The sequence below is a fragment of the Sus scrofa genome, chromosome 14, assembly GCF_054392235.1.
Source record: "Sus scrofa isolate SSC_HxYL_T2T_F1_AM1 chromosome 14, Sscrofa_HxYL_maternal_Yorkshire_Landrace_v2.0, whole genome shotgun sequence".
In the NCBI taxonomy this organism is placed as follows: domain Eukaryota; kingdom Metazoa; phylum Chordata; class Mammalia; order Artiodactyla; family Suidae; genus Sus; species Sus scrofa.
Window position 1 is genome coordinate 28,022,446 of NC_139396.1, and position 16,438 is coordinate 28,038,883.

General features: G+C 55.7%; 1 protein-coding gene across 8 annotated transcripts in view; it reads right to left on the reverse strand.

Moving 5' to 3' along the window:
- The window catches only part of BIN3 (bridging integrator 3), a 53,342-nt gene that overhangs the window by 3,697 nt on the left and 33,207 nt on the right, over positions 1-16,438 (reverse strand). For 7 of the 8 annotated variants that reach the window (XM_084997595.1, XM_084997598.1, XM_021073390.2 and 4 more), the window contains 5 exons: positions 10,892-10,932; positions 10,432-10,493; positions 7,027-7,163; positions 6,486-6,526; positions 99-240 (listed from right to left, as the gene is read on the reverse strand). In XM_084997595.1, the coding sequence (XP_084853721.1) occupies positions 99-240; positions 6,486-6,526; positions 7,027-7,163; positions 10,432-10,493; positions 10,892-10,932 (423 nt within the window). Of the gene's footprint in view, positions 1-98; positions 4,665-5,396; positions 6,527-7,026; positions 7,164-10,431; positions 10,494-10,891; positions 10,933-16,438 lie in introns of all 8 variants that reach the window. The other variant, XM_084997600.1, reaches the window with a different exon arrangement.

Genomic DNA, 16,438 nt, shown 5'->3' on the forward strand with positions numbered 1-16,438 from the left:
CAGCTCTTTCTGGCTAGCCCAGCGTCTCCCGGGGAAGGAGGAACTTGCTGCCTGGTACCCCGTGGCCCTGTCCACCCCCAGCCCCTTCTCCCTGGTACCTGGTGGAGCTTGGCCAGCACCGGCCCCGTCTTCTCCTTCTCCTCATACTTCTCCACCTTGGCCTGCAGCCTCCTGTAGTCCTGCAAGGCCTGCTCCCGCCGTTTCACCGCCATGTTGAGGCTCGGGAAGACACTGCCAAACCTGCCAGACACGGCTGGGTTGGAGACGGGCAGTTCCTGGGAGCTGCAGGCAGGCAGCTCGTTGCTCATTCAAAAATACATGTTGGGAGTTCCCTTCGTGGCGCAGCGAAAACAAATCCGACTAGGAACCATGAGGTTGCAGGTTCGATCCCTGGCCTCACTCAGTGGGTTAAGGATCCAGTGTTGCCGTGAGCTGGAGCTGTGGTGTAGGTCACAGATGCGGCTCAGATCTGGCGTTGCTGTGGCTGTGGGGTAGGCTGGCGGCAACAGCTCCCATTAGACCCCTGGCCTGGGAACCTCCATATCCTGAGGGTGTGGCCCTGAAAAGACAAAAAGACAAAAACAAAAAACAACAAAAGACATGTTGAGCGCCTACCAAGCTCCAGCCCCTCTTGTAGGTCTTGAGAAGCTCACTGTGAAGGAGACAGATGAGGCCCTGGGTCCCGTGGGGCATGTGCTGAGAATGCTACTTTGGGGTGAGGCCAGGGGAAGGGGGAACAGGGCCAGGGCCACTTCACTGGCCTGGGTAAGACTCAGAGGGTCATGAAAGCACGATGCCACTTAGACTGCCACTTCCCTCGGCCCCTGTCTGTGTGACCCTGCCCCACATTTCTGAGACCTGTAACATAACAGGGGGGAGCCGAAGACTCCTTGGATCTTTTTTCTTGGACCAAAAATGATTCAGGTTTTAATTAGCATCCGGCATCTCAGAAAAAAAAGACAGATGACCTGGCAGAACCAGGAGAGCTCCCTGGACAATCTCAAGGGAACAGGGGTAGACAGTGCTCAGGAAGCCTTTAGAACAGACAGAGGCGGCTCCCCTGGGAGGGGCCTGGACCCAGGGGTGTTGCAGGAGCGGGGCGGGGCTGGCCGCACAGAGGGCTGGTATCTGAGAAGCGTGCAGATCAAGCTTCTGCCCAACATCTTCCCTCACAAAAGTGAGAGAACTGAAGCCAGAGAGATGACATAGCCTGTCCTAGCTCCCAGGCAGGCAATGATGGTCAGCAGAGAACTCGTGTCCCTGCTCCCCATCTGACACCTCTGCACCATGTCATGCGGCCACCAGCAGGTGACAGAACTGCAATCAAAACCTTCTGTATTTTTTTCTTGGCCGCACCTGCACCATGCAGAAGTTCTCGGGTCACTGATCAAACCTGAGCCACAGCAGCGACCACGCCAAATCCTTAACCACTAGGTCACCAGGGAACTACCAAACCTCCCGTATTACTCAGCCGTAAAAAAAGAATGAAATAATGCCATTTGCAGCAACATGGGTGGACCTAGAGATTATCGCACTAAGTGAAGTAAGTCAGAGAAAGACAAATAGCATATGATATCACTTCCATGAGGAATCTAAAATGATACAAAAGATCTTATTTACAAAACAGACACAGATTCACAGACAGTGAAAACAAACGAATGGTTACCAAAGGGGGGATAAATTAGGAGCTTGTGATTAATAGATACACACCGCTATATATAAAAGAGAGAAACAAGGCCCTACTGTAGAGCACAGGCAACTATGTCCACTGTCTTATAATAACTTGTAATGGAAAGGAATCTGCAAAAGAATATATATGTGTGTGTGTAACTGAATCATTTTGCTGTACACCTGAAACTAACACAATGTAGTAAACCAACTCTATTTCCATAAACCACCACCACCACCTCCTGCTCCGGGCCTACTGCACCAGCTCTGTGGGAAAAGCAGGAATCCTCATGTTCTCCTGCTGAAATAGCCAAACTGTCAAACCAGTTGTTTGAGAAGAATGACTCAAGAGCGCCTCGACAATACCAGGGCTAAAAGAACCACCGGGAGATGCTAGATTGGCCGTTCAGACAGGGCCGCAGCAGAGCTTCCGGCGTTTCTGGCCCCTGTGGGCATGATCTTTGTGACTGGGAAGGGCGACACGACCTTGAGGTGGACCCAGGGCGGGACCACATCCCAGGCAGAGATGCTGCATTTTCCTTGTTTAATGGGTGTGGGAAGGGGCCAGACAAACCGCAAGCAGGTTTTCTACAACTGGACAGGAAAAGATGGGGCAGCTTCCTTGAACGTGAAGCCTGAGGGGCGCGAGTGTCCATCGCACAGCTGGGAGCCTGAGAAGCGACTGGAGATCCAGCCTGGCCGGGATGACAGCGCCACAGCTGTTCAGGGGGTTGAGCAGCACAGAGTGGGGATCTCTGGGCCAGGAGCATCCCAGAGAAGATGACGACGGGGTGGGATAAAGGCGCTGCACATCTAGAGTCCACACGCCACGAGAGAAGGAAAGACTTCTGCCAGAGAAGAGAGAACATACACTTGACTGAAGCACCAAACGCCCCCAGCAAAGCTATAGACCCAGGCAGAAGATTTTGATGAAGCAAAGGGAGAGGCCACTAAAGTGGATTCTTCTAACTTACTGGGGTCTATAGTGGGCTCACTACGTAGGTGGAGGTGCTACTGTGGGGCCAGAGCATCCGCTCTCCAAATCCTCCATCGTGGCCACCCCCCCCCCACCAAAACCCAAATTAATACCTGAACGACTGATGTGCCAGGCAGAAGATGTAGGCCTACTCTGCGCTGTGCACACTGGACCAGCCACCTCTAGGACACGTCCCACTGGGACAGGGCAGACCATGATCATCGGGAGGAGCTGGACTCACTTCGCTGCTCTGGCCTCGGGCGGTGCACTTGCGAGGGGCGCCCCTCTCCCTCCTGGCCCAGAGGCATGTGGCTCAAGGCAGCAGCGTTGGTTGGGTCTGAGAAGCTATCACATCACCTCCCTCTGCCCCTTAACTAGACAAGGGCCACTAGTAGCTTCCCTGATTCTCGGCTGGGTGGCCCCAGTGCCTGGGCCTCTGGCTGCCCAGAGAGATGCTGGGTAAGGGCCAGCACAGCAACAGAACAAGGACAGGAGGCCTCACCTTTGGCCCAGGGCCATCACCTTGGCTCACATGCTCAGGAAGGAGGCCACCGCAATGAAGGAAGCCACGTGTGCGGGGTGGCCTGCGGCTCAGGACAGGTCTCCCGGCCCAGGTCGGGCAAGTCATGCCTCTGACCCCAGCAGCACGCGTACCTGTGTCCTAACCCTCTTCTCCCAGCTGTCAACCAGGCTTTATTTCCAGGGCCAGGGGTGGATAGACCGGGAAGGCTGACTGAATGCAGGGACTTGGGAGCAAAAGCCAAGCCCAGGCCGGGTCCTGAGCAGAGGAGGAAGGCATGGAGCCAGGGCCGACAGATTTCCGGGCAACCTCAGGGGATGGGTGTGTCTACGGGACACTACCTTCAGCCTTCTGGAAGCAAGACCACCTGTCCTCTGCCGGGAGGAAGTGGCTGCAGCCGGAACTGATCCCAGCTGCTCTGTGAGACGCTCCAGGAAAAGCATTTCTTCACCATGATAACTCCCACTTCTCACAATAGTCAAACTCAGAGGCCGCGGAGCGCCCAGCTCGCTCAGTTCATTGCTGTGAGTAGGAATCCCTTACCGCCTGGGTGGCTGTGGGAACCCCAGGGGCAGGAGACACACCCTTCTGACCTTAAGCAGGGCAACTGAGGTCTGCACGGAAGATCAGACTGTAATCAAAGGTGGCTGACGACAGCGGGGGCCTCTGTAACTCCTGGCTCAGGTCACCGCCCCACTGAGGCCCCCTCCTCTTTTTCGACTTAGTGGTAACAGGAAGAACTGTTCTGTTCTTAGCAGTTTTTACTTGGCAGTAACAGTAAGAGCTCTGCGGCTGTTGCTGGGTGGGAGAGGAGCTCCAGGCCGCAGGACCCCCTCGTGTGCTGCCTCTCCCCTGGCTGCAGGGAGGGAGGACAAGCACAGGCTGATCCAGTGACTGGACCCTCCCAGATGTGCCCCTGGGACCCTACAGGGAACCTGACTTTGCCTGACACGATGGGGGGACCAGCTCTCCCCGAGGTGCCAAGCCTGCCCTTTGGCTGGGCTGCCACTAAGAAATAAGGCTGTGGGTCAGAGCCGCCTGCTCTGTGCCCGGCGTTCCCCTGGAAATCAGGGGCAAGGAGTCCCTCGGCCAGGACCCCAGGAGGCACCCTGCCCCCGCACACAGCCCGTGACATCCCCCGCCCTGCTCCCGAGCGGGGCTCTGCCATTTTGCAAGTTCAACTCAGAGGGACTCAGAGGCGAGGCCTGGCCGAGGCTGGGCTGCCCTCCCGCCTCCTCACACTGCCCCGGTTGTTATTCTGGCCCCTTTTCTCGAGATTGCATCCTGGCTTCCACACCACATTCTGAGCTCCTAAAGTCTGAATCAGATCTACCCTCAAAGGGAGGACCGGGCTGGGCCTAGCCCAGGCGCTCGCTGCAGCTCTGCTGTCTCTGGCTTGTCCTAAGCCTGGACAACAAACACCTCCCCTGGGGGAGCGTGGGGTGAAGAGGCAGCGAGAGGCGGAGGGAAAGGGGGGAGGGAGGCCGGCTGGGAGGTGGGCTGGGAGCAGCCGGCCCTGGTGGGGAATGCCTGCCATTCCTCAATCTGTGCCCACACAGCCGGGATCTTCCACCCACCAGGAAGGGGAAATTGAAAGCATCCCCATCCGACCATGTGAACGCGGCCCAGAGATGGGGGGATTAGAGGCCGAGCCCCCTGGGGGGAGGCTGGGGGCGGCCGGGTGGCCATGTGGTGATATTCCTCATCAGGGGACAGGAAAGCTGCAGGTTCCTGTTTCCGGTGCTGGGGTCCCGGGGAGCGTTTCTCCTGGCAAGAGGCGGCAACAGGCAGTGCCGGCCTGGTGTGGTTGCAGGAGATCGCATGTCGCCACGGGATGCAGGGAAGCCAGCCGGGCAGGCGGGCGGGCTGGGGGGCTCACGCAGAGGTCAGCGGATCTGCAGCGGAGGTGGTGCCCGCCCCCTCAGCCACTCGCCCACCTTCCTGGCAGGTGGTGGGCTGCTGGGTGGTGGGAAGCAGCCGGGATTTCTCTCCATTTGGCTCCAGAAGCCAGGCATCAGATTTCGAGGCCGCCTCGTTGGTTGTGAAATCGAGGCAGGAGTCAGTCCCCCAGTTCTGCAGGCTGGTGTCCCCTGCCTAGCTCTGCCAGCCAGGGGTGTCCACGGCAGCCTCCGTGGCAGCCCCCTGGACTGCCGTGGGCAGGGGCCGCTCTGAACCCTCAGGCCTGGAGTCCGGGTCAGAGAGCCACAAGCAGCAAGCCCCTTCCAGCACCACCCCGCTGAGCTACCAGCCTCCTCAGTGCCCGGCTCCTCATGTGACCTGTGCCCTGGGGCTGAGGAGAGGAGGAGTGGGGCAAAATCCCTGTGGGCTGGGTTCAGCCTCCCAGCCATGGCTGAGCCTCCAGACAGCCCAGCTCAGAAAGAGCTTCCCCAACCCCACCTCTTGGACCCAAACAGGGAACAAGAGCTCAACAACTCCATCACCAGGGCCGGAGGATCCAAACCTGCTCTCTTCATCTCCCTCCAGGCCCTGATCCAGGCCGAATAGTAATTAGCAGAGACTCATTACCCAGGCCCTGGCGAGGCAACTGCTAGGGACCACCACAGACGAGGTAATAGAGTGCAGCTGCCGGGCTGGAGCGGGAGCCTTTCTAGGTCAGGCCGGGCTGGGAGAGGCCAGGGAGGAAGACAAAGTGATTCGGAAGCTTCAAGGCAATGTTCCTGCCCGTGCCCCCACCCCACCCCCCGGCCCCCCTGTTTTATTGCCTGCCCCCGCCAGGGGACCCGGGGAATAGGCCTGTCTGATCACTGACCAGCGCCCGCGGACAGAAGACGCGTCTCACAGAAGAGTTTCTGACCCCGACAGGTCAGGAGTCAGGGGACCTTCCCAGGCGGGACCCTGCTGCTGCTCCCTTCCCCGTGTGCGGCCGCCCCCACATTTCAAAAGCCGAGTGCTGCAGGCAGCTGCTCTCCCAATCCGGCTGAGCGAGATGAAAGGCCTCGCTCATCCCCACGGAGGGCTGCCAAGATCTCTGCTAGCTTAACTCGGCAAGCCCTGCTCCCGTGGGTCCTCAACCGGGAACAAAGGGACAACCGCGGAGTGACCACAGGAGTGCCGCTGGCCTCCGTGGCGCATCAGAAGGGCCCTGCCATCACTGAGCACCTGGCGAGGTGGGTGCTCTGGGCTACCACGAGTGTCAGTCCCGGGACACAGATCGGGCAGCTGATGTCCCCTGGCAGGTCTCGTCTGCCCCTCGTGAGTCTGGGGCCAGGTTGCTAAAATGATATTCGGTCCCCAAGTGGCTGGGTGACCTGCCTTTCCAGTAAGTGCCCCAAGGCCCGTGATCCCCCGACTTTTACTCACTTTTTTAAGGGCTCAATCACGGTCTTTTGTATCTGGTTCACCTGTCAAAAGAAAAACGCAATGGTATCAAAACTGGGGGGAGTCAGATTCTTTCCAAAAGGTGAGGCTCCAAGTTCCTGGGAAGAGAAGGATGTCCTGCCAAGGGCCCCCTGAGAGTCCTGGGCAGGGAAGGGACACCCCTAACTGCCCTGGAGTGACGCAGAGATGACGACCGGGGAGCCTGAAGGGTGCGAGGAACAACACCCAGGTCAGTCATCCTGCCAGCTGCTGTGTGCCGAGGCCGACGACAGCCTGGCTCAGCGAGGAGGCTGGGCGGGCAGACCCAGGTGTCCCTCACAGCCTCACAGTGGGTGAGGCGAGCTCATGGGTGCCCTGAAACCCCCAGGCTGGGGCAGGAGGCCAGAAAAGTTCCCAGGGTGGGGCACACAGGCCTCAGGTGGCTGAGGGCACCCAGAGAGGAGGCTGATCCTCCTTAAGGACCCCATGGGGTGCTCCACCCAGAAAGAAGCCTCGAGAAGGAGGAGACCAAGACCCCAGTCACCTTTTCCTGGTTGAAGGCATCCATCCGCTTCATGGCCGTGTCCAGGGCTGTCACCATGTTCAGAAAGTCCTGGTCTTGCTCGCAGAGGGGGTTGGAGAGCAAGTCCAAGGATATTTTCACAGCGGATTTGGACATGGCTATGAGAAGTCAAAGCTTAGTGAACAGATGAAGGCTTCAAGGTCCTGTCCTCAGGACTCCCTGTCCTCCCGGGGGGCGGGGGGCAGAGGCCTGCACTCAGAAGACCTCCACCCCCAGCACAGGCCACAAAAACTACGCAGTTCCAACAGAGTTGTGGGACGCTGGTCCGTACTGCATAGTGTGCATTCCTGATGCCGTTAATGTCCATCTGAGGCTGTTCTGGGTAGTTCCTTTGAGCAGATTTACCTGTTGTCATGATTTAATTTGCTAAACTCTGGCTTACGACAGAATCACTAGGGTGGGAAGCTTTAAGAAATGCATGTTTATGGAGCTCCTGTTGTGGCTCAGCCCCAACTAGTACCCATGAGGATGCAAGTTCGATCCCTGGCCTTGCTCAATGGGTTAAGGATCTGGCGTTGTGGTGAACTGTGGTGTAGGTCACAGACAAAACTCCAATCTGGCGCTGCTGTGGCTGTGGCATAGGCTGGCAGTTGTGGCTCCGATTCCACTCCTGGGAACCTCCACATGCTGTGGGTACTGCCCTAAAGATTAAAAAAAAAAGAGAGAAGAAAAGAAATGGATTTTTCTAGCTCACAAGACTTATTTCAGTAAGTCTGGAATCCAGGAATATGCATTAAAAATAAATAAATCAATCTCCAGGTGGTTTGGACATGAAGCTTGGTTTGGGACTTCCTCACAGAAAGAGTAACAGGGTAGCTACACCAGGGAGGCGAACTTGCCACACAGGGTTAGAGACAAGATTTAGGTTTTGTGGGCCACAAGGGTTTCTGCTGCAACAACTCAACTCTGCCACAGGCGATACCCAAAGAATGTGTGGTGTGTTCCAGTAAAACTTTACGGCCAAAACTAAGCTGGATTTGGTGTGGTGAGGCATCCTGTTGGCAGCTTTGGCGTTCTTGGTTTTGTAGAAGTTTCAGGTCTCCACTACTGGCAAACAAAATCCTAGAGGGGCGGGAAGAGGCTGGAGAGAGGCCATGTTTGCTCCAGAGTGTCTGTACCAGCTTCGCAGTCTCAGGGGAAAACCGGTTTTTGAGGGTATTTCTTACTATTTCATGTCATTAAATTTAAGACGCTGCCAACTGTAAGACACACCATTATTGTATAAACCATTAAGAAAGAAAACAAAATGGTGCCAATTAGAGCAGGATACACTATCAAGTGTTACAGTGCCTCGATTTCTCTTGTATCTGGAAGTGTGCTGCAGTCCGCCAGCCAAAGGGAAGAACATAAAAGACGACTGGAAATGTAAACTTCCCAGAGATGTTGAAGCATTGGAGGGAAAAAACCTCAAGATCTCGAAAGTGAGTTTGTGGGCAAGCTCTCATGGAACAGACAGCATAATGAAAAGACAAAAAAGCCTGGACAAAACTGGAAATATTTTTGAAAAATTTCTTCCTTTTTTTTTTTTTAGCTTTTTAGGGCTGCATTCGCGGCATATGGAGGTTCCCAGGCTAGGGGTCCAATTGGAGCTACAGGCACCGGCCTACACCACAGCCACAGCAACTCGAGATCCAAGCAAGTCTGCGACCTTCACCACAGCTCACAGCAACGACAGATCCTTAACCCACAGAGCAAGGCCAGAGATCGAACTCGCAACCTCGTGGTTCCTAGTCAGATTCGTTTCCACTACGCCATGACAGGAACTCCTCTTCCACTCTTTTTTTTTTTTTGGGCCTTTTTAGGGCTGCACCCATGGCGTATGGAGGTTCCCAGGCTGGGGGTCCAATTGGACCTACAGCCATCAGCCTACGGCACAGCAACGCCAGATCCAAGCCACGTCTGTGATCTACACCACAGCTCACGGCAACACTGGATCCTTAACCTGCTGAGTGGGACCAGGGATCAAACCCACAACCTCGTGGTTCCTAGTCGGATTGGTTTCCACTGCAACACAATGGGAACTCCCTCTTCCACTCATTTTAATAGCTGAGGAAAAACTACCCAAAAGCTTAGGGTTTGGGAGGGTAGGCTTTTCAATTTTCCTTTTCTTTCCTAAAGTTGTCACATCTTCATGCTATTGTCTCTGCTAGAACCATGCGAAGTCCATCAATAGGCAGTGTCCGTGGGGTGGCATTGGGCCTGATCCCCCACCCCCAGACACCACTGGCCTCTGTGAACGGAGCAAGGCGCTGTGGCCTCCATGCTCCTCCTCAGCTCACACCCCTCCTGCTGCCTCTACAGGAACAGGGGGTGGGCGTGATAGGCCCAGCACAATCTGGGATGCTGCGAGACTTGGAACCTTGGAGAGCATGAGGTTCTGGGATCCTTCGTGGGTCTCTGGAGCCCTAATGCAACCTTGGAGGGGAGGGTCAACAAGGACCCGGCAGGCACCCATTTGTTTTATTTTGAACCCACAGCCTCAGCAGCAGCTAAGGAGTTTCTAAGACCACGAAAGGGATAATGTGATTCCCCTCAAGTGCCTGGAGCAGTGGTTTTCAACGTGGGGCTCCTGGAACAGCTGCATCTGCACTGCCTGGGAACTCGTTAGAATCAAAGATTTTTATCACCCAGAGCTGATGAATCAGAGTCTGGGGGTGGGCCGGGTGAGCCGCACAGCAGCGAGCCCTCAGCGACTCTGAAGCACCAACCACCAGCCTGTGAGGCTCCCTGGTCTGGACTAGGGGGCATGGGCACCACTGCTTCTGCTCACACTCCACTTCCGACTGGGGGCAGAAGCAGCCCCTTCATCCCGATTTCCTTGTTACAAACCTACACTCTCTACAGCCAGCCTGTACATCATGGATGACGTTCTCGTCCTTCCATTCGTGCTCTGAGAGTGCAGTTGTGTGCAAAAGCAAAAGGAAAGGAGGCACAGGTCACAGCTCCTCCCTGCAGGAAAGGCCGTGGGGAGCCTCAAAGAAAGATGGAATCCAGACCCAGAACCAACTACAAAACAAACAACGGACGGGCTCAAAATCAGACCCGCGGCTCGCAACACCCAGTTTGGAGATGCCAGGGACTAGGAGCAGGGGCGGTTACGGCCAGACCTGCCCCCACCCTCTGGATGAACCCTGGCGGGGGCTGCAATGGCACAGGCCACAGGAGCTGCCCTTCACCCACTGGTGGCTGCTGCTCCAGGGAAAGGGCTACGTGGTGATCCGCTAAGTGAAGAGTGACCTCAGGCCACTTCTCAGGGACATCTACGGGGCACTCACTTCAAAGCCAGACCTAAAGGGACTGAGCGAGGAGGATGCCCACCTCTGAACACCGCTGCCCCTCCCCGGGCCTGGGGGTCGGGTCACCTACCCAGGTCAGCATCCGTGCTCTTCTTCAGGTCCTTCTGCAGCCGCTTGGTCTGCTCCTCCAGCCTGCAAGGGAGGGGCACGGGTCTGGGGACCTGGCATTGCCCACCTGCTTCTGCCCCATCTGTCTGCCCACCTGAGCCGTACCTCATATTCAGGGTTACCCGCCAGGGTTGGGGGGCTGCCCCGTGAGGATATTCCCACTGAATGAAGGGCCGCTGAGAGCTGGTGCAAGGCCATGACCCCAATGGCGAGTTAGTAACTATCACACACCCACCACTCAGGGGAGAATTCTGGTGAAATGCGCTGCCCTCCGCTCCCAGGATGCTCACGGGGCAGAGGAGGAGCCCATGATGGATGCTCAGTGGATGAGGCAGTGCAGGAAGCAGACCGGGCACAAGGCTCTTTTCCTTCCCGAGCGGCAGCACACCCCCACCCCCACCCCCGTGGGGTTTGACACTCACTGCTGCAGTTTTCCATACTCCCTTTCAAAGTCTCTCTCCACCTGTAAGGAGAGAGATAACTCAATCGCTGGAGGAATGACAGCAGGCTGGAAAAAATCTACCAGTCACAAGAAACTCCCTCCATGCCCTCCTCCAGTCTGCAGAAAACAACACGGTCCTATCCATACAAGCACCAGCACATCATTCACGACACAGGATTCCTGTGTTCCCAATTAACTGATTTAGGGTGAAAGACTCTCCTCCCAGATGGGCCAGGCAGGCAGGTACCAGCGGATCGCGGCTCTGTTCTTCCACCACGGCGGCAGGGAGCAGGGCTGGGCTGTGCTCCTGCGTCTCCCCTCCCCTGGGGGGTTAGGCAAGGTGCTCAGAGTGTGGCTGAAACTCTCTGGGGAGGAGGCGGGGCACTGAGGAAAGCCAGCAGGTTAGAGTTTAGTCCTGTCCCTGCCACTCAGCAGCTCTGGAGCGGGAACCGGTCACCTCCCCTCCCAGCCCTGGTTTCCCCCCAAGTCCCGAACCTGCTAGGTTCTGTGTCAAGAGAGACCAGGCCTCTGTGTTCAGTGCACTGGGATGTACCCATTGCCAAAAGGATCATTATCCATGCAGGCGAGGCTCTTTAGATTCCGCATTATTATCAGGTTTCCCTGATATATATATATATATATATATATTAGGGCTGCACCCACGGCATATGGAAGTTCCAAGGATAGCTGCCAGCCAGCTTACACCACAGCTACAGCCACGGCAGATCTGATTTGTGTCTGCGACCTACACCACAGCTCACAGCAACACCAGATCCTTAACCCACTGAGTGAGACCAGGGATCAAACCCAGTCCTCATGGATACTAGTTAGGTTCTTAACCTGCTGAGCCATAACAGAAACTCCTTCCCTAATACTTAAACCAAGTAGCTATGAGCCCTGAACCAATTCTGCCGCCTCCACGACAGGTGCAGTCAGCAAAGTCGTTTGCACTTCTAGAGCCTGAATCTCCCCATCTGTAAAGTGGGGCCAGGCAGTGGTCTCAGGAAGTGGCCTGTGGAGTCCTGCAGTCCGAGGGCTGATAGGAGGGACTGAGCCCCAGCCTCTCCTTCAGAGGCTGTATGCCTCCCCCTGTGGCTTGTTGAGGCAGAGCCAGCTCACAGGCACAGAGTGCTCGCCACCCGCCCCTCTGACCTGCTTCCCCTCCACCACCCACCTGGCAGGCCGGTGTACTGATGGCCCTCACTGCACTGAGGTCCCGGGGACTGAGGAGGGGTGGTCTGTGCGAGATCACACTGCTAGCAGGCAGCAGGCCTGGGTCTGAACACAGGCCAGGTGACCTAGATCCCAGGCCTGTGCCCTTGACCGTCATTCTACCAAAGGGGGAGAAAGCAGTAGCTGACGAACCAAAGCCATGACCTCCGAGGGAACCTTCTTGCTGCTGCCCCGAGAGACTCCTGCTGGGGAGAGTCCGAAATCCTGTCCCTCCCTCATGCTCCAGGTCGGAGGTGAAGGAGTACAAATTTGCAGAAATCATCAAAGCCCCGTTGCCCCTTCATCAACAGGGCCCAGAATGAGTTTTCTAAAGCCCTGTTGGCCTCATGCTCCACGTTCGGGTTCAGGAAAATTCAACACAGTTGTAGACTGGCAGAACATCATTCAGGCCAACTTTTTCACAGGATTATTTCACAGGACAAGTGAGGAGAAGAGGCTGGGGTGGGGAAGTGATTTACATAAGAATGCAGGGCTACTTCGCAGGGGGGCAGGGCTAGAATTCAGACTCCTAGTTCAGGCCTTTAAAACACAAATAAACAAAGACTCCCCCCAAAACTACATTCATTAATCTCACAAACACTTACTGAGTACCCCTTAAGTGCAATACGTTCTGCCAGGTGTTCTGGATATACTTGTGAATGAGACAGACATAAGGCCTTGGTAAGGGAGATAAACACCCCCCACCCCCACAACAGGACTGTGGGGAGACCCACTGAAGGCAGGGAAGGGCACAGTGAGGCCCCAGGCAGAGGACCTACTTAGCGCAGGTCCTCCTGTATGGAGACACCTTGCCTTCTGCATTTGGCTTGCTTTCTTCTTTCTTTTTAAATTTTAGGGCCTCACCCGCGGCATATGCAGGTTCCCAGGCTAGGGAGCCAATCAGAGCTACAGCTGCTGGCCTACACCACAGCCAGCCATTGCAACATCAGATCCGACCCACATCTGTGACCTACACCACAGCTCACGGCAACACCAGATCCTTAACCCACTGAGCGAGGCCAGGGATCGAACCTGTGTCCTCATGGATGCTAGTCAGATTCATCACTTCTGCTGCTGAGCCATGACAGGAACTCTGCCTTCCGCACTTGAACTGTACAACTTAGAAGCAGGAAGGCACAGTCTTTCCCTTACTTTTTGACCCTAACATCTGGGATCTTCTACAAAGCTGTGAAGTACAGTTCATCACTGGTGCCCCAGCCTCTGCCCTACAATTTTTTCCTCTCTCTTCAACAGACCTACTCCTTCTCTAAATGGGAACCCAACATTTTCATCATCACTCTTCTTCCAATCTACCAAAAGATTCTCTTAAAAAAACACTGATGGAGTCCCCTCTGCCGGTCAAGGATCCAGCACTGCCACTGCTGTGGCTTGGGTGGCTGCTGTGCTGCAGGTTTGATCCCTGGCCAGGGAACTTCCGCATACCAAGGGTATAGCCAAAAAAAAAGAAAGAAGGAATTCATAATTCACTCCCACTAAAGTGCTTGTGCCTGATAAAAGATTAGTGTTACCTGCCTCAGGGGATCTGTAATTAGACAGGAATCAGAGTCTTAGCAGAAGGTCTAAATGGACTCCCCTGCGACAGCAGGTGGGAGGTTTGTTCTGGAGCATAGGGGCTTCTCCCCACCAGTCAGAGTCCACACTAAAGTTGATCTAATCCTTTCTCCAACAGAACTTCAGGGGAAGATGGCAGAGGCAAATGCGCAGAGACAGAGTATATGAACTCGGAGGCTAGATTAGAAACATTACCAACATTTTGAGCCTCAGTTTCTTTTCCAGTAAAATGGGATAATTTCATTTGGTCTCACCCCATGAGGACTTCAGGTGGCGGAGAAGGCAGCTGGGCTTGTCTGCAGGATTAATGAGCAGTGGGTGTGGCTCGCAGAGCATGGTGCCTAGCCCACGCACGGGGTCTCCTTGCTCCCCTCCTCTGCACTAGGTGCTGAGAGGATGGGGGGGTCTGTAAACCTCTGGCAGAGAGGAGGTTGGCTGGCAGCTGGAATAAAGCTGGAGCCCTGCTCCTGGGGCTGCACCGGGGCATCTCTGCATGGCGCCCACCTCCTTTCTTGCTTCCTAGGATGTGACGGCTGAGCAGCCTTCACATCTTACAGGTAGTTTTTGCCAGAATGATGAAATTGAAATTAAGGACGCCCTGGCCAGAGTCCAGCTCTCGTGAAGATCAAGAGCACAGAGTAGGTGCCTGGGGAGGGGAGGGAGGCAAGGGCTCTCTTGCACAATCTCTGGTGTGCTGCGTGTGGGATGTCAGCAAACACCTGGGCTCCCTGGCTGCCAGTGCTGGGACTTGCACGGAGAAGGACCGCAGCTTTCCAACTGGCTGTCTCCCCCTGGAAGTGGACAAGTGTGTCAGGGTGGGAACTCGATTCGTCCACTCTCTGTGCTCAAGGCCATCTGATGGCCTAAGAGAAGTTCAGGAATGCTTTAGCTCCTCTGCCTCCGGGGTCAGCTGGGGGCTGCTTCCATAGATCCTTGGTCCTGAGGTCTCTCTCCTCCACTGGGGAAAGATCTGAGAGGCACAGCACTGGGATTCTAGGCCCTCAAAGGATGGCTAAGGGGATTAAGGGACAGACTGAAGTCTCATTCCAAGGTATATCCATTCTGAGCCAAAAACAAAAGATCTGAACAGCTTTGGATGCTTGATGCCTTTGCCAAAAAGGCAACTGGAGCCCAGTCAACAATGCAAGTGTAAACACATGTGCGCGACTGTGTGCAGGTCAGGGTGGGCCGGGTCAGGCTGGCGAGGTCAGTGCGGGGAGGATCAAGCACCAAGACCGCCTCGGCTGCCCCTGCACTCACGGAGGCCCGGGGTGGCAGGAGGGGCTGTGCTACTTACAGCCTGTCCCCAGGGCCTAGGCCAGGATGGCACCTGGCAGGAGCTCGGTGGTTGTTAAGTGAGTAGAGGGCTAAGTCCCCACCCGCTTGTGCTCATGGTAAAGGGAAGGAGCCCAACTGGCAGGGCTGGCATTAGTTTTGTTTTGTTTTGTTTTAATTTTTTGGCTGAGCCCACGGCATGCAGAGGTTCCCAGGCCAGGGACTGAACCTGTGCCACAGCAATGACAAAGCTGGATCCTTAACCCACTGAGCCACCAGGGAACTCGGGGCCTGGCTTTAATCTTGGAACTAAGCTGAGCCAGATGGGAGTTGAGGCAGAGGGAGCCCTGGGGCTTCTGAGGAGCTCTTCTTCCAGGGCTGCTCGAGGTGGAAAGCAGCCTCCCTCTGGTTGTTACAAAGGATCCCTCCACTTTGCACGTGAAAACCTTTCTCAAGTGAAGGCTCGACCTGCCAGCACTCCCGTCTGCCTTGACTTCCTGGAGTGCCCGTGTGGCTGGCAATCTAGGTGTGTGCGAGACCCAGGGAGACAGACCCTGGCTTCAAAGAGCCAAGCCTTCCATCATCCCGATTACGGAGGGAGGTGCAGCTTCTCTTTATGGATGGGGCAGCGGGAGGGGACCAAGTAGGTGAAGATGGGGAGGTGGGGGAGTGCTTGTCCTTCCACGTCCATCCCAGTGGTCAGTGCTTGCAGAGAACGCGCCCTTCCAGCCAACGCCTTGACACTTCTGGAGTCTGCGTTAATAACCTGGGCCCAGGAGAACAGGGAGGGCAAAGGCACAATGCTGTCTTTGTGTCTGACAGTTGGGTCCCTTGAGCCAAAAACCTCCTGAAACTCCCTGAAGATAACATGAGCATTTCTTCCCATGACTGGGGTGCCACGGCTTCCAATAACCCAGGCAGCCACATCTGCTGCCCTCCCTGAAAGTGCCTAGACAGGAAAAACAGAGTGCGTCACCAGCGTTCGGGGGCAGCTGCCGGAGATGCTGAGACAACCGCACAGCCTCAGCCTGCCTGGGGGCCAGGAGGGGGCTTATGGGGTTGGGGGAGACTCTGAAGAGGCAGGGTCTTGCTACACATGCTTCAGTGCCTCTGGGGAGTCAAGGAAGCGAAGGACTCTATTCAAGCTGTAGGCTGGCTCCGATTCCGCGTGAGAGCTCAGTGGCCCAGCCTACCGTTTCTTTTCACTGGGGAATCTGGCTGCTTAGGACACGCTGTGTCCTTGGTGGATTAGAAAGAGTCAAGTCAGCGCTCTTCTCATCATGTTGTTAACATTTATAGAGGGCTCACTACGCGCCAGGCCCTGTGTTAAGTGCTTCATATGCACTTAGATGCAGAACATGTTGGCGACACGGGTACTAGCAGCAACCTCACTTTACCAAGGAGAAAACAAAGGCTCAGGGAGGTTGAACTTGCGTTAGGGTCACAGACAGCAAGGGGCAAGGCCAGG